We start from the raw sequence: 24,961 nt of genomic DNA on the forward strand, positions 1-24,961 counted from the left end.
GTTTGTATATCTGGACGGGTAAGAGTTTGTTTTTTTCTTACTAGAGTTAAGAGTCTGCCTGGTTTTGGCGCTGGTGCAGTATGCCTCGATAACTTTCAGGATTTGGGCGTCTTCTTCCAGAGCAGCTGTGCCTGAGAAAGAGACGGTGCCAGGAAAAAGCACATTTAATTCACATGCTAATGTCTTTGTTCTCTCACTATGAAAGAAATAGGAAGACTGATACCGCTTTCTTAGCCGTCTAGTGAGTAAAATGTAGGGAGAGAACAAGCTATTAGTTTAGCAGCACTGTTTAATCTATAAGGAAAAGGAGGTATACACAACAATATGCAGTTTTCCGTAGAGTCAGGCAGCAATTCAGCCATTTCTTAAATGTCATACTATTACTTTTTATGGAGGCAAAAAAGACTAAGCATATGAAAATAAAAGACTTTACACATACTCTTCCTCAAGGCAAATTCCTCTTCAGACTGTTTCCGCTCGGGTTTGCGCTTGGGAAGAAGTTTCTTCACACTCTTAGGACTTTTACTAAGATCCTGCACATGAAGGGCAAACGGTAGAATACTTTATAAACAGGCTATATTAATTTTTAAAAAAGGATCATTATTCATTTCACTAGCACATACAGTTTCTTAGCATTAGGATTATATAGTTTTAACATAAGCAACGTAAATCAGGTTTACCTCCTTGTAACAGAGGGCGGCAGAGGGCCGTAGTGGGGGTGCAGGTCGCAGGCAGCTCAGGCTCCATGGTTTGGGGGTATTTGGTGGTTCCAGTGGGCCCCACACCATGGTGTTGTGAGGTGTCCCATGGGAGGATGGGTGAGGCAGGGTGTGGTAGGTAGGAGCCACTGTCAAGGCCCTGTTCTCACCATGTCGGGATGGGGTGAGAGGGTGAGATGGGAGCTGAGGGGGACGAGAAGCAACAAAGTGAGTGAATTATACAATGAATATGTAGCTTGCAAAGAAGAACAATAACTGTACGGATTTACTCTTCATTTGTTTGGCGCTTACAAAAAGGTGTTTTTGCTGTTTCATACATGAGAATAGCAAACAAGCGTCACAACAAAAAGCAATAAAAATACTAATGTTTAATTTTTACCCCTGTTCCAAATTATCTTCACATGCCTCAGTATCTATCAAGACAATTGTTTACAGTGCAGGACACCCAGGGCGTTCCAGATGTTTCTATAATGTGAGGCAATAAATGCAAGCCATGTTGATTTTCAGAAAATTTCTAGGGGTTATAAATTGAGGGGAGTTGATTAAAAAAGAACAATCAGGTCACGGTCAGAAGCAGATGAATAAGTGAAGGACCTCAGGTCACACATTGTGAGAGTTCAAAAGGATGGCGTGGGCTACAAAGGCCATGACCAAGCTATTGCAGATGCCTGCAGCCACAGCCTAAAAAGATCAGTAATAGGTACAATTCCACACAGTCAAGGTCCAAAGAAATAGTAAACCCAAGATGATGCCCCTTCTCACAAGAAAAGTGTTACGTGAGGCCAACAGTAACCCACATGTCGCAACCAAGGCGAACCTACAGAAAACCGATTTCAAAACAGACACTGCTCTTCGGGAGCAGAGGAGTGGTGAAAGAAAGGTGAAGCGTTCAACCCAAAAATACATTCCCAGCAGTCAAACGCTGAGGTGTGAGTATAATGCACTGGTCTTTGTTTTTCAGCAAATGGGCCTGGAAACCTTGTAAAAGTTGGTGGAGTCATGAAATAGGACTATTATATCTAGATTCTCAATGAAAGCATAAGCCAGGCTACCGAAAAACTTGGACTTGAGCAGCAATGAACCTTCCAATAAGATAACGATTCAAAACACAGAGCCAAATTATTCAAGAAATGACAAAAAAATGGATTTGGAGTGACACACCCAGAGCTTCGGCCTGAACACTACTGAGAGTTTGTTGACAGAGTTACAGGTCATGGGAAGGAACCCCTCAAACCTTAGGAACCTGGAGAAATTAACTAAAGAGGGGTGGGCATAAACATGGTTACTGCGGTCACAATTAAATAATCATGACACCAAACAACTGAGCAGGAAATGTGTAATTCATACTGGACTGAGCACTGCGGACTGAAAAATGTCACGAATAAATGTTCGGTTGATTGTGGGCACAAACTTAAGACACAAAATGCCTCCTTCAAGAAAACTAAATGTTTGCAGCGTCTTATTTTGTGAGGGGTCACCACAGTTCATCACCTGCATTCACCTCACCTTATCCCTAGCATCCTCTTCTGTCACAACAACCCTCTGCATGTCCTCTCCTTTACTACATCCACAAAGCTTCTCTGCAGAAAGTGTGTAGAAAGTTCTTTCCCTCCTGTTTGGCAGCTTCATATTCATATTTGAACCAGATATGGTATATCACGCTTCCATATTGAGTGTCCAGAGATCTACTCCTGGTTGGACATGCTAAAACTCCACTACATACATCTGTGACACAGCCCTATGTATGGCATTTAACTCATTTCACAGTGGTGTCACCAACATGCACAGGGGTACACCAAAAATAGAATTATATCAATTTGTTCTTTCTAAGGATAAATGCTAAATATTATGCATTTTTAAAGTTAATTTCAGTAAATGCAATTGTGTATTGTGGTCAATTCCAGTAAAAGTAATCAGCCACTTCACGTGGGTTTGCATCATCATTTGAGGTGATTATATGTAGAATGCACTGTAATTAAAGGGTCACAGTCAGTGAGAAATCAATATATTCTGGGTTTCAATGAATAGAAAGAAAATGATCTACATGTGGGTATGTTAATCACTGAGTTCTGACCGTGTGGCAGGGAACAGTGAGTGGTTTGTGGCTGGGCGCTGTGGCTGCAGTGTGTTTGATTTGTCTGGTCAGGTGTTCCACCCAGTCCTGCAGGTCCTGCTGGTTGGTGCATATCACCAGGAGACGGTCAAACATTGTGCCTGCAGGAACAGGGACAGTATTGTTTAAAGTGTTAATAAAAATCCACAGGAATGAGTCAACATCTTGCTTGTAAAACGTGCCCTTACCATTGAGCTCGAAAGCATTTCTATGGGCTTCGCAATCTTCTAGTTTGGTTACTGTCATGCCTGCCAGGGGCAGTTTTCCCTGGAGAGTGAAATAACCACATCATACACATGACATGCAAGAAAAAATAAAACAAATAATTTTTTTTAAATTTATTTTATATATATATAAATAAATGAGACTACTGACCTGGAATATGAAGCCACTCATCCTGGGGCTGGCAGACAGCATGAGGAGGATGTGGGGGAAGAGCATGAGGTAACGCTCATTTTTCTCCTAAAGCAGAAAGTGTAGAGAGTATGAGTAAGCATTTCTTTGTACAAATAGGATGCCTTTAGCTTGTATAGCCCACTTCAAAGTCTACAGATGAACAAATGGCTGCAGCAGCAAAGGTTAGGCAGGTATAAACAGTAACTGTTTTTAGCTTTAATTTAAATTTTGCGAGTTTTGGGACACATTTCTTTACCACTAACTTGAACTTTAACAGTAATTATTTTGACTCTTTGCATTGAACTAACTATTTGTACTATGTGTACAAAAGACTACAATTTATGCACTTTAATATTATATTTACAGGAAGCGAATATTGCAGCAGTTTATAGCAGAGCGAAGTATAGATGAAGGAGCCAAATAAATACCTCTGACAGCTGACTCTGGACCAAGACCTGGCTCATGTAGATCACAGAGCCTAAGGTTTTGATGTCATCCCCCTCCCACAGCCGGATGGATTCTGTAAGAATCTGCAGCTCCAGCTCCTTTCGTTTCCGCACCTCCTGGCACTGAGCCTGGCGTGAAAGAGACAGACGGCTGTTTCAAAATCTTTTCTTAAACCACTTCATTTCATAGAAAGTCTGGTTACGTGTTGTGTCTGTCTGGAGAGGAAGAGAGTTCAGCTTACCGACAGACTTTTGAAAGACGACATGCACTTCTGGATGTCTGGTCTGTCTGGGTGATTCTCCTAAAAAGGGCAGGCACGTTGTACATTTAACAAAAAAAGCTAAACACAGGAGCTGAAGAAAAATGGCTATCCAGTGACACACACACCTCCATGTGTCTCTCGAGCTCTTTAAGTAGTGTGGGGTATTTGTCCAGCCTCATAAAGGGTTTACTGAGGCCTGTGGTCAGGGTGAGGATCCCGGGACTGACAGCACCGCGCCCTTCCATAAAATCTCCCAATACATCACTGCAAGAGAACCAAAGACAAACAAAACATTTAAGCTACACCACAAACAGCATCATCACAGGGTCTGCACGCAACACATAAGTTGGCTTTGTTAGTTATTTAATAGTTTTAAGAACCACTGAAGGTCAAACCATCCTAATTGGCATTCTGATTGTGCTGCTCACTCCTGTTACCTTCATAAGGAGGCTTATGGAGGCAGCTAGACCTATTATTTCAATCAATCTGCACATTGTTTTTTTAAAAATCTGACTAATCTGACTGACTATTAATCTCTGGCTTACTTCCACAGCTTGTCTTTTATTCCGTCTTCCTTCTCTCACCCCAACCGGTCACAGCAGATGGCCGCCCCTCCCTGAGTCTGGTTCTGGTTTCTTCCTGTTAAAAGGGAGTTTTTCCTTCCCACTGTCGCCAAAGTGCTTGCTCATAGGGGGTCATATGATTGTTGGGTTTTTCTCTGTGTGTATTATTGTAGAGTCTACCTTACAATATAAAGCGCCTTGAGGCGACTGTTGTTGTGATTTGGCGCTGTATAAATAAAATTAAATTGAAATGAATTCATCAATGCTCTGTAAGAATGTCAGAAAATCTTGACTATTCCTCTCACTGTGACTTAAAGCCCAACGTGAGATGTTCACTTAGAGCCATAATTTGTTGAACAAAGATACTTTTTTGGTAATATTGCCTCTGTTCACTACCACAGAGGACTTCATCAAACATAAAACAATGTGTCAATATGTGAATTGCTTTTAGCTTTTTTTATACACAGTCCTCCACTTTCAAAAGGCTAAAAACACATTTTTATAAAAAAAATTGAAAACCCAGTTTTAAAAAACCCACCTCTCATAGCTACCTGTACACCCTGGACAGGTTGCCAAGCTGACACAGGGCTAACACAGAGAGACCATATACAGACAATCACTTGCACTCACAGGCAAAATAAGATTCATCAATTAACCTAACCCCACTACCTGAATGACTACGAGAACCCACCCAGAGAGAACCCCTCCCAGACACGGACACAGGGAGAACATGCAAGCTATACCCTGAAAGCCCCGACCAGATGGTGGAGTCAAACTCAGAACCTTCTTGCAGTGAGGCAACAGTGCTGCCCACTTTATAAAGTCCGTATTTTGTTTTTTAAATTGCTACCCATTTGTCTCATATGGTATAAATTTGAAAATCCTTAGTGAGTTATCACATTCACAAGATTTGTTTTTAGAAAACCTGACCTCTTACCTACACTTTGAGGTCGAAGTCACTGAGTTTCAAATTTGTTCAAGGGTTTTTTAATAGACGCACCTATGATATCAATTTGATATCCTATATCGCCTCATTCGAGTTATTGTGTTCATGTAACGACATTACATCCATCAGGCTCTCAGGCTGAGGGGTAAAATGATAAATAACACACTGCCTTTTCAGCACCTCCATATGGACAGCATTTGTTACAATCCATCCAGGCAGTAACGTTAGAAAGCCTATGGACACGTTTAGAATGACGGATAATTAAATAAGTATCTACAAGGCTGACAAACTTCATATTTCAGATGCGACTCAGGTGAGCTTCTACAGCTCACTCGAGATAATCTCTCTCAATTTTCTGTCCTCTAGAGGTCCTCGCAGCTCCTTTAAATTTCATGTTACTAAGACTGCTGAGCAAAATTTACATTCAGCCTATCACCTCCAGATAGAGTTTGTGCTAATGCGTCAGACACATGAGTGAAAGAGAATACTGCACTTCCTCTTCTGTTAAAGCACAATCTGTCCAAACACTGATGGAGCATTAAACTGTTACCTGTGTGGTCATTCTTGTTGTTCTTGGATCTACTTACTTTGCTAATGGCTATCTTCTGGTCACTTGTTTTAATAACTAGCTGACATGCATCAGGTGAAATTAAGCCATCTCACAAACTTAATGGTTCAGTGTGCCCCACCTTAAGCCTCTTACGATGTCCCGTCTGTAATTTACTACTGCAAATACATTAAATTAAAAAAAAAAACACCTCAACAGCAGTGTGTGTAACAATGGAATATCGACTGGACAGTGATGATGACAGTGACAAGCCTAAACAAGAGGAAGCTAAGACCAAATTTAACGTCAACAAGATTTGTTAACACGGTCATTTGTACGACCTGCTGTGCCACGTGTGGGAAAGGCCGACGTCACTGTTTAATGATACTAAATACAGCTGATATGAGCATACCTGTATTGGGTGAGTACATTAACTGCAGAGGGATGGTTCGAGCAGTAACCAACATAGAGAGCCTTCATCTGTGGCATGTGCTTGAGGAAGAAGCTGCCCACCCTTTGTTGGCTTTCTGGAAGCCTAAACAGATAAAAAACAAAAATAAAAAATAGGATCGCAGAAGGTCAAAATACACCTATATTAACTCTCCCACACTAAGAAGAGGCAATATGCACATATGCAGTGTAATTCCGTAAATTTCCATAGTCTAAGTACAGTCTAGCCCAATATCCCTGTAGTACATGCAGCCCAACACTAGATGTCCTTCTGTGTCTTGAGAAACAGTGAAGATGCTGCTGCAGTGGGGCTGTGTGTGCTGGGAGGGACTAACTTGGTGCACTCCTCCAGTGATTGGACGAGCATCTGCTGGAAGGTGCTGATCTCTTCCAGGTTTCCCAGAATCAGAGCCACATCTGAGCTGCTCAGTCTGGAAGAAAAAGTGATGAAGTACGGAGATTGGTAAAAAAAAATTATTCAGTAACACGTACAAGTAAGCCAAGGACTTCTGCCCACTTAGTCCTTTAGATTATGCAAAAAAACAAAAACAAACAATTCACGTGAATTTTATACATTTCAAAAGAACTGCATGTTATGTCGCATTATGTCTAAGTGAGTCATACTTTTCAATATTCTGAAGAGGTCGCAGGTAGTTCATCAGGAGACTCTGAAGGTCCTTGGAATATTCAGTCTCTGTTTCTAAAATGTTCTGTAACACCTAAAAATAAAGGAGAGAAATTAAATTATTATCTATAATAACAGACTTGTTATAGTCATTCAGAACGGCTATAACACTCATTCTGTTAAATATTTATTTGATTGCTTTCTAGTGCACACCAACATACAAGATTAAAATGTGGATGTAAATACACAGTGTATCAATTATTTTCACAATTTCTGTCAAGGTAATTAATAACTCAAGAACAGAAGATGCATACATAATTTGATCTTCAACAATAAATAAATGAATAAAAACATAGCTTTGGGTTCAGTGCTGACCTCCAGCATTACATTTAAAAATGGATTACAATGCAAAATATTTATAACTCCAATAAGGGGCAGTTTTTTTTTTTAATAAAATCAGTATTTTTTTTTAAATATTCATTTAATGCAGTCGGTTGTACATAATCAGCCAAAAGACCCACATATACAGATAACCATACACAGAGTAGCTACTATGTGATAAAGATGCAGTGTGATAAAACAATTTTGCCCATCATGTAAGGCAAAATAACTGAGAGGACAGCTTCTTTCAGTGAAGGTCATTAACAGAAGGAAAAAAAGCAAAGACCCACACAAAAACAGGAAGACGTGAAACAAGAAAAGCCAAAGATAGTAACCACAGAGGTGCATGGAGGAAAATAATACTAACAGGAGAAAGCAAAAAAAAAAACTGTTAAGTTGCTTGCTTACCAAATTATAGTACGTCTTGCTGATTGCAGATGTGTCAAAGCCTTTAGGTGGGCTCTTAAGGGTGCCAGACTTGGGGGACACTTGTTTGTCTGCGATCAGAAGGGAAACAAATGATGTGATTGATGCAAGTATACACTGACCCTCAAGCTATTTTGAATTCAATATTACACAAACCACATCAACAAGCCAGTTTGTCTACCCACAGTTTATAAATCACTGCACACTTTATTAAGTACACCGTCACAGCACTAGGTTGGACCCCCTTATCCATTCAGAAGTGCCTTAATTCTTCGTGGCTCAGATTCAAAGTGCTGGAATCATCACAGTTGCTGTAGATTCTAACTGTAGCCTTTGAGTACAGTGAACTCACCGTTATATTTAAGAAACCAGTTTAAGCTGATTTGAGCCTCGCCATATGGCACGTTATCCTGCTGAAAAGCAGCCACGAGGAGATGTGCACATCATAATCATACAAGGATGGATGCATACTTCCATCCATTCCATCCATTCGCTTATCCTTTTCAGGGTCGCGGGGGGCGCTGGAGCCTATCCCAGCTGTCATAGGGCGAAAGGCAGGGTACACCCTGGACAGGTCGCCAGTCTGTCGCAGGGCCAACACACAGGGACAGACAACCATTCACACTCACATTCACACCTAGTGGCAATTTGGATTATCCAATTAACCTATCCCCACAAACTGCATGTCTTTGGACGGTGGGAGGAAGCCGGAGTACCCGGAGAGAACCCACGCAAACACGGGGAGAACATGCAAACTCCACACAGAAAGATCCCGGCCTGATGGTGGAATTGAACTCAGGACCTTCTTGCTGTGCAGTAACAGTGCTAACCACCGTGCCACCGTGCTGCCAGGATGCATACTGTCAGCAACAATAGTCGGTTAGCCTGTAGTGTTTAAATTAAATTACACTCAACTAACCGTGCCTAGGAAAAATTGCCCCCATCGCTACACCATCAGCAGCCTGAAACATTGATACAAGGCAGGATGGATCTATGGTTTCATGCTTTTTTTTGTCCTCATCATCTGAATTTAGCAGCAGAAATCGAGACTCATCTGACCACGCAACATTTCTCTAATCTTATGTTGCAGTTTTCAGCATGTGTGAATTGTAGCCTCAGTTTCCTGTTCGTAGCTGACAATAGTGGCACCCAATGTGGTCTTCTGCTGCTGTAGCCCATTTGCTATAATGTTTGATATGTTGTGAAATGTTACCGTTATCCTCGGTTGTAACATGTGGTTATTTGAGTTATTGTTGCCTTGGTATCAGCTTGAAAGATGCTCCTCTAAAGTGTGGCATCAACAAGACATTTTCTCCGAAAGAACTGTCGCTGACTGGACATTTTCTTTTACAAACCATTCTCTGTAAACCCAAGAGATGGTTGTGTGGGAAAATCCCAGTAGATCAGCAGTTTTTGAAATACTCTGACCAGGCCATCTGGATACCACTAAAAATATAAATTGTTTATACAGAAACCATTGGGCATACATTTATTTATTCCTTACGTAAATAAAGAAAACAACCCAAGCCAATTAACCGCCATGTTTTGGGTCACAGTGCAAGCAGAGTCATTTAAACTCCCACCAAGGTTAAAATATTCGAAATACGAGACACGGTGCACTTCTCTTGGCCTCAAGTTTCCGAACCACAGTTTTAGCTTGTTAAAATGAACCCTTCATGCAGAGAAAGCACATCTTGTGTTACTCGAAAACATCTTCACAGTGGCAGCGCTGTGTCACTGGCATCTCGACACAAGCGGGAAAAACAAAAGACTGCAGCAGATGTGGCACTACATTACTGTCACGGCATCGGGTGGAAAGATGGTGACAAAGGCAGCTGTGAAGCCGTGCAAATGGTTAGCGTGACAGAGATTTCTCTTTAGTATACTATTTTCCACAAAGGTATGCAGGGGCAGGAGATTTATTTAGAAATACGTGGACTGAAGGATGCAACTGCCAATTTTTTATGTTGCAACAAACACAGTGTGATGAATCACTACACTAAGGTATTAATATCTTGGTCTAGTGAGTCCAATTTTGGAAATAGCATGAGTGTCTCTAAATGTGAAATTTGTTTCAGAAATTCAACCAGTTAGTTATTAAAAGCACATCAGGAAGTTCTGCGTCTCCCATAAATTCTTAATCAGACCCTGTTAATCACTCATCAGGTTAGCCGAGGTACTTACCGGAGCCCTTGACCTCACGCACATAGTTGCTAGGAAACCAGCCAGTCTTGCCATTAAGCATCCCTTCCCACCAGCCGCCCTCCTCCTGACGAGTCACGCTGATGAAATCGCCCTTAGCAAAGGTGAGCTCATCCTCGTTGGTCTGCTGGAAGTTGAAACGTGCCTTGACCAGCAGCTGCTGTCCGCTGTTCTCTGACATGTCCTGGTGAAAGAGGCGGGAGCGTCAGCAAGGAGGAGGAGAAGCCAACGGAAATGGAAATAGCATTTGTAACCACTACTATACAGCAAATCTTACCATCTATAACTATTGAAGTCTTTGCTCTGATTTAACTAAAATGTGATAAACTGATTATTGCTATTAATATGTTGTGACAGACAGGCTGACCTGAACTGGTGCAAAATGATGGATTTCAGTAAGAGACAGTTCCTGCAGTAGAAACCTGAAACTTCTACAGTTCTGGTGATAATTTCTGTTCATTAAGTTTCCTACTTCTTAGAAATTTCTGACATAAAATTTAGACACTTGCTGAACAAGTGTCTAAAAAAAGAAAGCTTCTGTGATTTGCCATACCTCGGATGATGAACTTCATTATAAAGGCTACTCTCCTGGCACTGATCAAATTAGGGCTGTTCGATATAACGATATATTTCGGATGACGATATAAAAACGTCTATCGTTTCATTTTACAGTACCGTTTGTTTCGTGGTGTCGCAAAATAAACTGTTTACGGCAATATTTTTTCATGGTTTTGATGGTCACTGTAGTGGCTATATTAATTTCTTAAAGTTCTCTCTTTCTCTTATATTTAATATAACCACGCTACAGACGGACAAGCACCTGTTTTTATGCATCGTCGTTAGCAACAACGATGTTAAAACCATCTCGTGTCCGCTTGTTTATGTTCCACACAAACCTTTCACCATAAAGCTCAAGATCCTGTTGAGACTTTTCAAAATAAACTGAATCACGTGAAAGAGGATGCAGAGTCTTTACGGATGAGAAGCAAAAAAAAGCCGCCAGGTGCTAAAAAATAAACCTTAGACTCAAACGTTAGAACAGGTTTTTCCCCGCAGCACGCCGTGTAATAAATACTCACAAAGAAAACGGCGGCCGTTACAACTTATGTCTAAAAATGTATAGTTTCATGCATCTGTTAAAACATTCGACTCCAGGTACATGACGCGCAGCTGGAAACACTTCACGCAAGTCGAGCTGCCTGAGATTCACAGAATTTACAGAAAATGTTAAATTTTTGTGATTTATATCGCTATCGGACAATAGATGTCTTATATCGGGATATGAGATTTTGGTCATATTGCACAGCCCTAGATCAAATCCCCAAAAACTTCTCTATTCATCATCATCATTATCATCATCAAATACTTTTTAGACTAGATTTTTCTTCCAGGACTATGTTCCCTTTATGCTTTAAAATGGCTTAGGTGTAACTGTACGCCTCTTTCCGTGTATGAGGATGACATGCAAATTTGCTGCTGCCTCCATCTACCCCTGAGTCATTTGCCTGCAGCAAACTCTGCTCAGGCACTATAAAAGCACTTTTCAAAATGGCAGCATGTAATACTGGAGTCATGTGTCTGGACCAGAAACCAGTGAGCAGAAAAAAAGAATAAGAACAGACTGTTTGTGACACATCAGAAGTTCAATGTTAAGTGTTTTATTTATGTTCTCTAGAGTGTTAGAGCTGTAATGATAAATAACATATGCCTTTGACACATATCCACCAAATCTGCGTCAATACGGGTCAGAAGCACGTGTTGACCTTACCAGGCTGCGAAACTGGTTCTGCAGCAGCTTGGAGGATCGGGCCAGTGAAGCCTGAGAGGACAGCGACTCGAACGACTTGATGCGGTGGGCTGAAGAGTGTCGGGCGCACACCGAATCGCTGCCCACACCGATATCTGCGCAAGAGCGGGGAAATATAAATCAGCCTCATGACTACTCCCACGTCCATAATGACACTCTCACACACACACACTGCACATTTTTAACTGACCTGCAGTCACTTTATTCAGAGTAACCAAACTGCTGAGCACTTTGGAGAAGTTCAGTCCCAGCAGCAGGTCACTGGCCTCGAATGGCTACGGGTGAGAGACAAAAGAACATGAGCCTGACAGTCGGCCGCAGCGATGACAACACCGAGCAATCAGTCAGTAACAGTCAGCTGAATAATGTACATAACAAACACTATTGCAAAACACAGAGAGGATAAAACTCAAATATTGATGATTTTTCATTATTAGAAGCCAAACCATACAGGATACAGAGTAACACAGAGGCCATTATTTGGCGAGTTAAAACTTTTTTATCTTAAAAGAGATAAAGCATATTTCCCTAACATGACTAGTTATGAGTCCTTAGTAAGATGATATATCAATGCTGTATAAACAATAAACTTGTTCTACTGTTAAAACAGTTCTGCCTAACTCGGCTCGTTTTAGCAGAGTGCCCTCTGGTGGATAAACTATGCAACGACAGCACTCATTACATAGCTGAAGGGTGTTTCTCACATCTCTTTACTTTTTTTTAGATTGTCATTTCACTAGCTGGGACCACATCCTCAATTAGGTTGGACAGCATTCCTAGTAGATAATGGCAGATGGCGTAAGCATGAATTGAAGCCGCAATTTGGGGACTGGTGGTGGCTCCTGAGCAGATCCCCATCTACTAACCGTAATGAGAAGTCAATGAATTGAAAAAGGGAAGCTGGGTGGGACAGAAAAACGAGAACAAACAAGCTGTAGTGCCAGGGGATCATACATAGACAGACAACCAGAAGGGGAGTGTATGAGGTGTAATTATTATCTTATCAGCTGTTATAAAAGCAGACACCAACATCGCCAAATAGCTAATATGTGTATTTTTATTATTGTTAGCAAAAATAACAAAAAGATAATAATAATTTTCTTTATATAGAATTATTTTTTTCATTTTCATCCATTCCAGCCATCATTATTCTTAACTGTTGTTTCCCTTCAGGGTCACGGGTGGGCTGGAAGCTCTCCCAGCTCAGTGGCTAAGAGCCAGGAGAGGCTGCTAGTTCGTCACAGGGCGAACACATAGAGACAGACAGCCATTGACATTCACATCTATGGCCTATTTAGAATCACCAGTTAACCTACTTTGCTTGTCTTTAACCTTCGGGAGGAAGCCTGAGTACCCAGAGAGAACTCAGGTAGGCTGAGAGAAAACGCAAACTCCACCGAGCAAGGCTTCAGTCAGCTGGGGGATTTGAACCCACAACCGTCTCTGTGAGGATATGATGCTAACCGCTGCAGTGTCACATCCTTTCATTTTGATCAGTGCGTTTTCGTACATCAACTCCTTAATGTGTGGGCTGCAGTACATTTGTGAAAACGCCTTAAGTGACAGAAACTGCAGACCTTGCATTTAATATACATACGCAGGGAACATAATGTTGTTTACAACATTTTCAATCAGAATTCCTCAGGCTAGTGTGAAGTCTACTGTGTGAGTGACGTTTACTAAAAAACTAGAGCATCTAATCGTTTTGGAAAATGACATGAACTGAATACGTCTTTGACCTCTTTTGTAATACATCCTTTATTCAATCTGGTAATTTCAAGGAAATACAGATGTAAATGAAACAGAATGAACGTGAGCAGAAGAATCAGAAGACTGATGTGATAAGTATCCCTTATTTGGCTCTTTTCATGGAATTTCGTGACAACAACAACAAAAAGCACTGTCTGTCCCACCACCACCCTGACACTGGCCTCTCTAGTATGAATGGCAGTGACTGTATCTCTGTTGATGGCTTAGGCTAGAGCTGGGCGATATATCGAGTTTTTAAAAAATATCGATATATTTTTATACGAGATATAAGATGTGACAATATCCTTTATATCGATATAGTCTATGTTACGTTATAATTATACTTGTGGAGCCACAAGTTTGCCTCTCTTTCGTCCACTTTCGTCTTTACGCAACGTTACTCGGCCTCGCCTCTCCTTCACTGAACACAACTCCCCCTCCTCCCCCATCGCTTCACCTACAGGAAGCGACAAGATGGACACGGCAAATCTCCGTTAACGAGTTACTGCGCATCGCCCCGTGCGTGGGGCTGGACGGCGTCAACGTGTTAGCTAGCTAACCATGCTAACGAGCTAACCACGCTAACGCCATGCAGCCCAGAGGGGCTGCACGGACTAAAATCCTTTCATTTTCTCAAAAGTTGACAGCGCGCCTTATGTATGAATTCTGGTTGTGCTTGATGGCCGCGAACCGATTTTATGTGGAACACGGCGCTCAGCAATCTGTCAAAAATGTTTTAGTACGACTTTGGTAAGCTACGGAGCTGCACCGCTTGATGGATTGTCGGAGCATTACGGCTGAGCCTCGCGGAGTGATACGTACTGTGCTTCAACGTAATATTACCCTACTGTGTATAAGGACCATAAATGGCACCTGTTAAGAGACGTGGTTGCGAAGCGGATTTCAAACTCCAGGCTGTCAGTCACGCAGTACAAGTTGGGAACAGAGCAGCTGTGAAATCTGTCTTTGTTATTGTGCTCAGCATCTTTTAGTTTACATTTTGACTGCACAATTGTGAGCTTTTTGTTATGCACAAAAACAACATTGTTTTCTTTTATTTATGGAGCATTATTATTTAATAAATGCTCATAATTTATTTTTGAGTAAATTTTATGTACATCTGCTCTATGTTAATAAAAGTGCCTGTGTGACATCTGGGACACAGCTTTGACTAAGAACTCTCTTTTTGTTCTTTCTTTATGGCTTTAAAAAAATATATCGAGATATATATCTTATATCGCCATCCAGCTAAAAAATATCGAGATATGAATTTTGGGTCATATCGCCCAGCCCTAACTTAGGCTATCTCTTCCTGTGCAGTGCCTCCAAGTGATTAGTTACTCTCGCTTCGGTAGCACAGAGGATGAGCGACTGTGAGATACAAGTCTCTTTCATCTTCTGCTCTGATTGTAGACATGTCCTCAGGGAAAATGTGGATGACTGTTTGAGTGAGTGGTGTGGAACATAGAGTATGTAGGTGTTTGTGTGCTTGTGATTAAAAGCTACAAGACTCGCTGCCACTTCTCTAACATCTTAAGATTCAGTTTTAGACCCTTAAGATTTCTTCTTCAGTTTAAACAACAGCTTTTGCTTCACGGTGAAACATGACGAGTTATGTATATTAAAGATTTTTGCACGGCGATCATTAACATGACTAACGTGACGAGCTCCGACTTGTCTGCTGAGCCTCAGCATCATAGCCAGGTAATGATCCCCGCAGGCTGAAACAATGGTCCAACACCCTTCTGTGACTCAGCACGCTACAGCAGTGATACACTTGCTCTCACACCGTCACAGCTGAGGAAATGAGCAGTTATCTGCACAGGATGATAGAACAACCTGGTCCATATATACTACGGGTAATATGAGACTGAAGGATGAGTCGAGTAGATTATACTGAAAACAAATCAACACCGAAACAAAACTCTGAAACAAAAGCGCTCATATTAGGCGGACAGCGTTAGAGATGCTGTAAACTTACAGGCAAGGCAGCTAAGCAGTTTCCTGTTTGGCAAAACAGCAACAAACAACTCTTCACTGGCCAAGTCAGTCAGCTGATCTCAATCCAGCTGATCATGTGTTTGAGTTCATGAAGACTGTACTCAGGACAAAAGGCCCCTGACAAAAAAGTCAAGCTTACAGACCAACAAGAGTTTTTAAAATCTTATTAGCTACTTTAGCCTTGCAGATTCATGGTGCTTACAGCAAATTGAAGGCTTTAAATAGCACGATACATGCCTTTTTTAAAGATCTCACTCGCTTTTAGTGCCTTAAAACTGTTAGATAATTTTTAACAATAAAACCGAAATCAACTTATCAGATCAGCGTAGCCTACAGACTGTATATAAAAGATGAGCAAAGCCACTGTAACTTCACCCATTTTGATGCCTTGACTGGAGAGTGTTACCCAATTGGTGTTTTGAAACCAGACATCACAAACGAGGAGTGGAGCTGTCTGAGTAAAAGTAAAAAAAAAAAAGTGTAAAGTGTGCGTGTTAGTCCCCATAGGGAAATAGTTCCTCTGCATTTAACCCATTCACCCAGTGAAGCAGTGGGCAGCCACCAGTGCAACGCCCGGGGAGCAGTGTGTAGGGACGGTACCTTGCTCAGGGGTACCTTGCTCAGGGGTACCTCAGGGTAGCCGTTCAGTGGAGTCGAACCCCCGACCTTCCGATCATGGGGCCACCACTCTACCTACTGAGCTATCCCTGCCCAGTCTGAGTAAGACTGCATGATCAATTCTGACTCTAATGGGAACAACAGTTTACGAAATCATCATCACGTTTGTCCTAAGAAGTAAGATTAGCAATCGAACCCATGATGTCATCAGGAAAGTGTTTGCAGAGATCGCAGATCAATGGATCTAAGGGTTGTTTAACTGTAGAACTAACCAGAGTCACCCAGTCGGCCACTGCAGAGGATCCAGGTTTAAAGCCCTCGCGCTTTGTCTTCATGTTTCAGACCCAAACACTGTGTCCATCACTTATATTCAGTCTGTGGCCAACACTAGCAACCATAGACTGTTTGAGAGATACCTGGTGCTGAGTAACTATTATAAAATGGTAGCATTTACTCCTAATGCCACCAACAACACAAATACAATTAAGTTCAGTTCACTGATATGAATTGGTTTTGGCAAATCATAGCAGACAGGTAGCAGCTGTAACACCCCTATTAATGCAAGCTTTTAAGACATCAGTTATAGGGACATAAAACGTTTTTTGTAGCTGGTCTTAAACATGTTTATTTCTGCTATAAATGGGTGTCTCAACATGGGAGTCTATAACTTTCTTTTTTCAACACCCTTCAGTGGTCATTTGAGGAATTTTTGCCACTTCACCGGTTTCATTTTTCAGCCCAGGGGGTTGCCACTTGGTGTAGACAGGTGGATTTGTTATTAGTCTCTGGGTTGGCATAGTGTTACTATTCCAGTGGGGCCAGAGGGGTAATGAGAGCTGTACTAACTGTATTTCCTCCTCTATAGCATCATTAAAGGGCCGTATTGCCAAGGTTCTGCTTAGACCCTCAGACAGCTGACACAACACAGAAATCCACTGAAAATAAAGACCAGGCTAACAAGTCTAATTTTCAGCGTTTGCTTTACAATTTCTTGCTTAAAAAGACAAAAACCTATTGATTTTCTTTAATGTGGCACAAGAACAAGACGAATTAAAATAAAAAACATTTGTCTCTTCAGCTTTCAACCAAGTGACATTAAACAGAACAAAGCTGAAGCCGAAGCACACTGATATTCTGGAAACCTTAAATAAACCATGCTGGACTCCAGGAAAGCTGCATCTTGAGCTCATCTCTGTGGCAAGCACTCAAAAAGCTGGTACCAAGATTGCAGTTTGATGGCACAGATACATAAAACGCTAAATCCTAAACGCTTTGCCTTTTCCAGATTCTATTTGGGATATCATCACTTCTGTAGGAATATGGAACTTTAAGTTTTATCGGGGTAGCTAGATGGGATAAGTTTGCTCTTTCTGAGGGACCACAGGGGTTATGGGAACTCCGATGATTCCTCTTCCTGTGGTCAAAGGCATTAATGTTGATGGATAAGTAACAGCAGGCGTCCAAATATCAGACGTGGTCGCAAGCATCTAAACAGAATTATTAAAAATCAGATCGAAACGACATCGTTCCTGGTGAGATATTTCAACCACACATGGGACCGCAGCAAATCTGGGATGTCCCCACTCAGCCAAGTGTCCAGCTTAACTCTATTTAAAAGAGGTCGGCCAGAACTGCAAAAGCACAGTGCCTCCCCCCCCCCCCCCCCCCCCCCGGCTTTAACATGCAAGCGCCCACTGCTCTAATCTGCCATCGGACCAGTTACCCGGGGTCCGAGCCAGCAGTGCTCTGGATAACATCCATCTTTGCCCTGCAGCTGGTGAGCAGTAGGACTCCCATGTCCCAAATTACTGTAATCCTGCTCTCTACAGTTCACTCAAAAACAGTTTGCAAACAGCTGATCACACATGTGCACACGAGGATTGAACATCCTTTAAAAAAAAGAAAGAAAAAAGTGGTATTTGTGAGTGGTTCATCCTCAGGTAAAGTAACAGCCTGACACAAAAGAGGAGATAGGATGAGGACTATACGAGAAAGAAACACAGATCCTTGCTCAGCACTGCTGTCAGGACCTGTCCCTGCAGTCAGCCAAAGCAAAGGTCTTTACCAATAAAGCCATGCATGCACTCAGCTTGCTTTACTTGCATTTCATTCGTCTGTTACTACTAAAATGGCATGTTTCACACACTCAAATTGACAGTGCTTTTCCCCCAGCTCCTCCTCTTGTTCTGTAGCTGGAAGACTCACCAGGGAGAAGCAATGCTGAGGAACACTGACTTGCATTGTCAGAGTGGGACGGTTCAATGACCCCTCTATGCCCCAGCTGATACTCAGCCATAAACAGCACTCTGTCCTTAATTTGCAGAAGAGTGGGGTTGGAAATTATACAAAATTATCCAGATATTTCTACACGGGCCCAGGAGTGAGGTGCTTAATCCGGGGACATGTTAAGACTTTACACCTTATTATTGTTATTATTATAACGCGTTAATAACCATGTTGGGACAAGACTGGCTTACATAACCATCCCCAGCCTCAGTGACTTGTTCTCAGAGACATGTTTATAGGGTGGCCAGTGTGAAATGGTGGTGAGGGTAAAGCCACGCATGAGCCCGAGGACAAAGCTATCTGGATTAATCAGACAGCGTAAACACAACACGTTCCTGAGACTGCGCGTGAGGAACGTGGATATTTCCACAGTATCAATCAGAGCCCACCGAAGTGGCTAAAATACTGCACATGCATCCACCTTACGGTAAACAAAAAAACAAAAAACAAAGCTCTCAGCCGAGCGATGGGTGATTGTTCTCGCTTGCTAATTCACTCCTCCTCCCTCTCTGTCAGGGGCTCCGTCCCTCCACTCCATGGACGCATTGTCCATTGTCTCCTCCTGAACATGCAAACTCTACGTTTCATACAGCTTCTCTACGTGGTTAAGTGATTGCAATCCCCTCTACGCACACCTAAAATAAATCCGAGAGGGTACTCACCTCGACGCGGAAAGCCGTGCAGCCCTTCAGAAACTCTTTTATGTTGCTCAGGCACTCGCCGTCGTTCTTCGGTTCTTGGTAAACCTGAAAAAACGGAAACGCTGGTCAGGAGTTAAACTTCCAGTTCACGCTCGCCTCTCTCACTGCGGTTGCGTGCGGCTTTCATTGCCTTAAAAATCTATCTTCTTCTCCTTCTTCTTCTACGACGCGCATTCTACTGTCTCCCGTGTGTGAGCACTGACCGGGCCTGACACTCCGGGAGGCTGAACACAACCCCCCCTCTCAGCGGGGAAGTGGAAGAGAGTGCAGCGCTGGGTCGAGGGAAATGACGTAGACAAATAGGGATGCCCCCCTTCCCCGTCTTCCCCACCCCACCAACTTCTGATGTTGCTTTAGCATGTGAGTGCACTGGTTTTTATTCCTGTCCCATTTAAATTCGTAAAGAAGAAGAATAAAATAAGGCAAAAATAGTGGGCGGTGTCGGTAAGCAAAAATATGATTTTATCCAAAGGACTGCAAAATTATGTTGAATCAGTAAAATATTCAAAACATGATCATCTTCATGATGATAAAGTTCAATCTACTAACAAAAAAATACATAGAATTAATAAAATAAATTCTATTTTAGCCTACTGATTAGTACATTTTATAGATGAAATCAAGCTTAGCAGTCGTTCTTGGTCAAACATATCTGCAGCATTCCTGTACTGCCGTTTCTTTTTATTTGACTTGCAGAGAAATATGAATGAACTTAGCACAAAAATTAAGGACATTTGCTTGTTTATTTTGCTTAAATGTTGCCATAATTGTGGGGAAAATGTATTTGCGGTTTGAGCAGCAGAGTTGAGTGTGTTGTTGCCCTCGCCAGATCCCCTCTGCCAGTGCCAAACAGCTTATTCTGCTATTGGATCTTGTTTGGTGTTGTTTATTGGTCTGGATGATTGAAGTCTAATAAAAACAACACGTGTTGGCAGTTTAACAATTTATTCATTTAACAAACAGGAGCTCCAGTAGCATGTGGAAGAACTGCTGTGGAATGGCGTCCCAGCCTTCGACCAGCATTTGTCACAAGTCAGCCAGTGTGGTTGTGTTGGTCACTCTGGCAGGAGCAGCACATCCAGGCTGATCCCACAGGGGCTATTCCATCCTCTCCACTCGCAAATTCTTGAAGTAGTGTCTGATATACATCACTCTGTGGGAGTGAGCAATGTCATCTTGGAGGATAGAGTTTGGCCTCAGACTGTGGGGATGTGGGATTGCTACTGGTTGCAGAATCTCATCTCAAGCTCTCTCCAGTGACCTGGAGGCAATTTCAAAGGAAACCTTGTTTTTCCAGTGAGGGAGATGCCCGCCTTCACAATCACACTGCATACACCAAAAGCTGTTACCCTATTGGTGCATCAATCAGCATAGCGTTCTCCATATCTTCTCCACATTTTGAGCCAATAATCCAAATGCTGAAAGCAGAATATGAACACATCGCTGAACATAACGTTCTTCGGCATCCAGGTTCCAGTGCACATGTTGCAAACAAAAGCGCAAATGAGCCTGACAGTGAAAGGCAGGCTTCCCAGCAGCTCTATGAGACCAGAAATTGTCTAGATAGCGAGTCGTCGGCCATATTGTCCTGCAAACCTAGACTTCAAATCTGTAGAAGACTGCCTGTGGTTCCTAGGTGCTGACAGGTTGAGAAAACGGTCTTCATGTGGTGTCATCTTCTTGGGATACCCATTTGGTAGCCTGTCTCTGACATCCTCTGTTATATGGAAGTCAGTTTGGAAATGGTAGTAAGATTCACTCCAAATAATGCTGCACCTTGGTTTGGTGAAACATTAGCTTGAAGTTGCCCTTTGGCACAGGCCCTATCAAGATCAGTCAATTGTGGTATGCTTGGAGGAGACGGCAACTGACCGCTGTAGCAGGGTCCATGCTCACAGGTACTGACAATCAGGCACCTGATTGTCAGTACCTGCAATGCCAGAAGCTCAAAACAAGAGTCAGTAGCAAAATATGCTACATACTCAACTCTGCCTCTCAACTCACAAAAGCATTTTTCTTATAAATTTCGCACCATTTAAGGGGAAATAAACAGGCCTTCCAGAGGTGTAAGACTTATTGCTAAGGAGCATTGTTACAACAAATAAATCATTGACCAAACTTTATATTTTACCTTTCTGCTAAGTTTATCAATATATGTAAAAATGTAAAATGACAGAGTATTCAAGGTGAGTACCAGTTCAAGGATCTGGTATATGAGTGAAGGTTCCACAGGAAAAAACTCACAACATCAAACACTTCTCATTAGTTTTGTAATATGCTTCTTCACAGGACGCTTGTTTATGTTGGAAACTGTAATTTTCTGAGGTGACTTTTTTTTTCAAATCAGCTGTTTTGTGGGGGCAGTTAATGCTTGATGGTTGGTACTAGTATAAAGCCCTGATATGTGCTGTAAAAACACAGTAGACTAAGGAGGGAAATCCCTCTGTGAAACATACTGTAATAGGCTGCAGCTGTATCTAGCGTGTATCTAGTGGCACATCTGGCCACTTTATTAAGTCCACTGGTTGTTTTGCAAATATTTAATTAGCCAATCACATGGCAGCAATTTAGTGCCTTAAGGGTGTAAACATAGTCAGGAGGACCTGCCGAAGTTTAATCTGTATATGAGAATGGGAAAGAAAGATGATCTAAGCAACTTTAAATGGGGAACACTAGCTGGTGCCAGAGGAGCTGGTCTATTCGGAGTATTTCACAAACTGTTGATCTACTGGGATTTTCCCACACAACCATCTCTAACGTTTACAGAGAAAGGACAGAAAAACAGAGAAAATATCCAGTGAGTGGCAGTTCTCTGGGAGAAAATATCATGTTGGTGCCAGAGGTCAGAGGAGAATGCACAGACTGCTTCAAACTGTTGGGAAGACAACAGTAACACAAATAACTGCTTGTTACAACCAAGGTATGCAGAACAGCATCTCTGAATGCACCAGACAGTGTACCTTCAGGTAAATGGGCCACAGGAGCAGAAAACCACTTCAGGTGCCAGTTCACATGAGCTCACTAAATATAGAACGTTTGGTCTGATGAGGCTCGGCGTTTGTTGTGACGTTCAGATGGTAGGGTCACAACATATGCACGGATCTGTTGCAAATATGTCTTGAGTTCATGTCAATATGGACAAAAATCTCTGAGGAATGTTTCCAGCACCTTGATGAATCTGTACCAAGAAGAATTAAGCCAGTTCTGAAGGTGAACGGGAGGCCAATATGACTCTAGCAAGGGGTTCCTATAAACGGCCTGTGAGTGTAGTAACTTTTCTCTCTTGGCCACGCTTCAAGATTTATTAGCACCAAATGGAAATTTCACTTGTGATGGCAGAGCAATGCAGACACACCTGGTCACAAGCATAAAATAAGGAAACAGGTGTATCAATGGGGAGTCACTGCATGAATTTAAATTAAGTTTAAATCCACTATGGTGCCCCCCATGCCTTTGTTCTGTGCAGCTAGTGTGACTTGAACTGTTAATGAGCAAAATGTATCTTGTTTTTCTCTTGGGCCTCGTAAAATGTTAGCACGGGCTGCAACACATGGAAAGGGCTATCTCCTGTTCACATCTTCGGCTTTTTAGGTAGCTATCACGACTGACATATGGTCCAGCTGTGCCACACATCTTCCGATTTTGGCATGGCCATACTGTACAGTGCAGCCCAGAATGATAGTGATTGGTCAGCCTGAATTTGTGGTCACAGAGAGACACCCTACTTATTAAAAAAATGTAAACATGTCAAGACAGATAGGTAGATAGATAAAGTATCTTCATTTCATAGTTTTAGTTGTTTTTCAAATAAAAATTGTTCCTTGGATAGTGTATATTAATCATAATAATTTAGCAGACACACTGTATTAAAAATTCCTTCATCACACTTGGCTAATATGTCATTATTTGGTTGGTGCATGTTTTGGTTAAAAAAAACGTAATAACAATAATGATAATAATAATAATAATATTTCTATTCATTTACAGTTTCGACTCATTGGATCTGAAAGCAGTTAAGAATTAGCCCGAGAGAGAGAAAATACATATTTTTATCTGGTTTTGTTTTTTGTTTTCCTTCTATTAATATGAATAAAGCTCATTACTCTATGTGGTGCTTGCACATTATTCATATGCTGGCATACCTGTGGCCACATAAGTGATTACTTTATCACTGCAAGCCTTTACACACACAAAAAAAAAAACTTAAATGAAAATAAAGAACATTATTATTGTGACAGAAGTAGATTTAACATTATTGAGACATTATTTGCCCACACAGGATTCCACCCATCACCATATAAGGATAGGTAGCCTATAAATAAAAAAAAGAAAAGAAAAGAAAAGGGGGAGGCTGTCTTTTAGCCACCCTCAGATGTTCTCCTGCATGCTTGATGATCAAACATAACCTCCACCCCAGAGTGATATTTGTCATTTTAAGGGAGGAAAATGGAAAAACCCGTTTGGGCATCGGCAGGCAAATTTGTTGTTGTGAGGGTGCAGGTATAGCCTCCGGCAGCACATCCTCTTTTGAGGAAAACAAATGGCCTCCTTCAGGTTGTTGCTGAAACCAGCAGACGCTGCTGGTAAGCTGACAGACACAAACACTGCGCTGTTTCTTTAAAAAGGGAGAGGGTCTATCGCTGTCTATGCGCCTTTTGCAGTCAATGGCGGCCCACTCTTATAGCAATGGTCTGTGTACAGAAAGCCCCTCATCCCCGGCGGATCAATCGGCGTGCACTATCAAAATACACTGACATACAAGCCGCATCCGCCGGGATTAAAGAGAAAATAAAACGGGTTCTTTCAACGATAGCAAAGATCTGCTGAGTGGTTAGAGCTGCATTAAAAGCATATGTCGAGGCCTTTATTTGAAAGCCTCTAAAGCATCTAACAGCTCCCAAAGAATGATCAGTCTTCATTTTGCTGTAGTGTTACGTTATTGAGAGCAGATTATTATTGGGTGGTACAGACATCGACCTGTATTTTCCCCCTCCCTTTTTCTCCTCTTTTTACACGCTGACATACGCGCAACCATAGTACTTCCATCGCAGACAATAACACGGGCTGCCGTGACCTACAAAAGAAATTTCCTCATGGATCAGTGGGCAGAAAGAGAGGCCAGACAACAAACCGCGTCGGTTTCCCTGTGCTGGGCAACGCGGAGACACGCCGACGCGGGCGGGCGGTTGGGGATGCGGAGGAGAGCGGGGAGTGAGTGTCGGCTATTTCCCTACCTTCTCCGTGGACCCCGGGCTGAGCCGCTCCAGGAGTCTACACAAGACCACCCCATCCTTCAGGGAGGTCTGCAGAAATGCCTCGGGATCTGAGATGGTCTTCTTTGGCGATTCCAGCACCCCGAGCGTAATCAACCATGTAACCGTCTGTTCCGCCGAATTCATGTCCAGTCACAGCAGATCCGATTCAACAAAGCGGCTGTGTTTTGGTATCTCAGCAGCTCAGCGCCCTGGTTACGCTGTCATCTGTGCGTTAGAACAGGAACAGCATTAATCCAACCATATGATGCATGATATGAGAGAGAGTGTGTGTGTAGGGTGTGCTGTGGGAAGAAAGGGGGGGGGGAACTGTACCTCGGGTGGATGCGGATGACGGCTGGCTTGTGGAAATTCAGCAAGTCTGTTTCCCCCCCTCTAACCTGGAAAGCTGTCAAGTGCGGTTCGTTGTAATGCGTCGAGGCAGTGGACTGCATACGTGCGCATCGCAG

At 42.2% G+C, this 24,961-nt stretch overlaps 1 protein-coding gene across 4 annotated transcripts in view; it reads right to left on the reverse strand.

Moving 5' to 3' along the window:
• The window catches only part of arhgef7a (Rho guanine nucleotide exchange factor (GEF) 7a), a 38,019-nt gene extending 13,058 nt beyond the window's left edge, over nucleotides 1–24,961 (reverse strand). For 2 of the 4 annotated variants that reach the window (XM_085383822.1, XM_085383825.1), the window contains exons 1-19: nucleotides 24,828–24,961; nucleotides 24,474–24,719; nucleotides 19,201–19,284; nucleotides 12,075–12,159; nucleotides 11,846–11,979; nucleotides 10,060–10,261; nucleotides 7,858–7,946; nucleotides 7,068–7,162; nucleotides 6,779–6,874; nucleotides 6,406–6,528; nucleotides 4,063–4,201; nucleotides 3,917–3,976; nucleotides 3,657–3,803; nucleotides 3,208–3,294; nucleotides 3,021–3,099; nucleotides 2,794–2,933; nucleotides 681–902; nucleotides 440–533; nucleotides 42–131 (exon numbers count right to left, since the gene is read on the reverse strand). In XM_085383822.1, the coding sequence (XP_085239948.1) occupies nucleotides 42–131; nucleotides 440–533; nucleotides 681–902; nucleotides 2,794–2,933; nucleotides 3,021–3,099; nucleotides 3,208–3,294; nucleotides 3,657–3,803; nucleotides 3,917–3,976; nucleotides 4,063–4,201; nucleotides 6,406–6,528; nucleotides 6,779–6,874; nucleotides 7,068–7,162; nucleotides 7,858–7,946; nucleotides 10,060–10,261; nucleotides 11,846–11,979; nucleotides 12,075–12,159; nucleotides 19,201–19,284; nucleotides 24,474–24,638 (2,131 nt within the window). In that variant the 5' untranslated portion in view covers nucleotides 24,639–24,719; nucleotides 24,828–24,961. Of the gene's footprint in view, nucleotides 1–41; nucleotides 132–439; nucleotides 534–680; nucleotides 903–2,793; nucleotides 2,934–3,020; nucleotides 3,100–3,207; nucleotides 3,295–3,656; nucleotides 3,804–3,916; nucleotides 3,977–4,062; nucleotides 4,202–6,405; nucleotides 6,529–6,778; nucleotides 6,875–7,067; nucleotides 7,163–7,857; nucleotides 7,947–10,059; nucleotides 10,262–11,845; nucleotides 11,980–12,074; nucleotides 12,160–19,200; nucleotides 19,285–19,369; nucleotides 19,486–24,473; nucleotides 24,720–24,827 lie in introns of those variants that run through there. The other 2 variants (XM_085383823.1, XM_085383824.1) reach the window with 2 other exon arrangements.

Source organism: Rhamphochromis longiceps, linkage group LG16 (assembly GCF_057381845.1).
Source record: "Rhamphochromis longiceps isolate RC_006_pf linkage group LG16, R_longiceps_female_GT1.1, whole genome shotgun sequence".
Lineage (NCBI taxonomy): Eukaryota > Metazoa > Chordata > Actinopteri > Cichliformes > Cichlidae > Rhamphochromis > Rhamphochromis longiceps.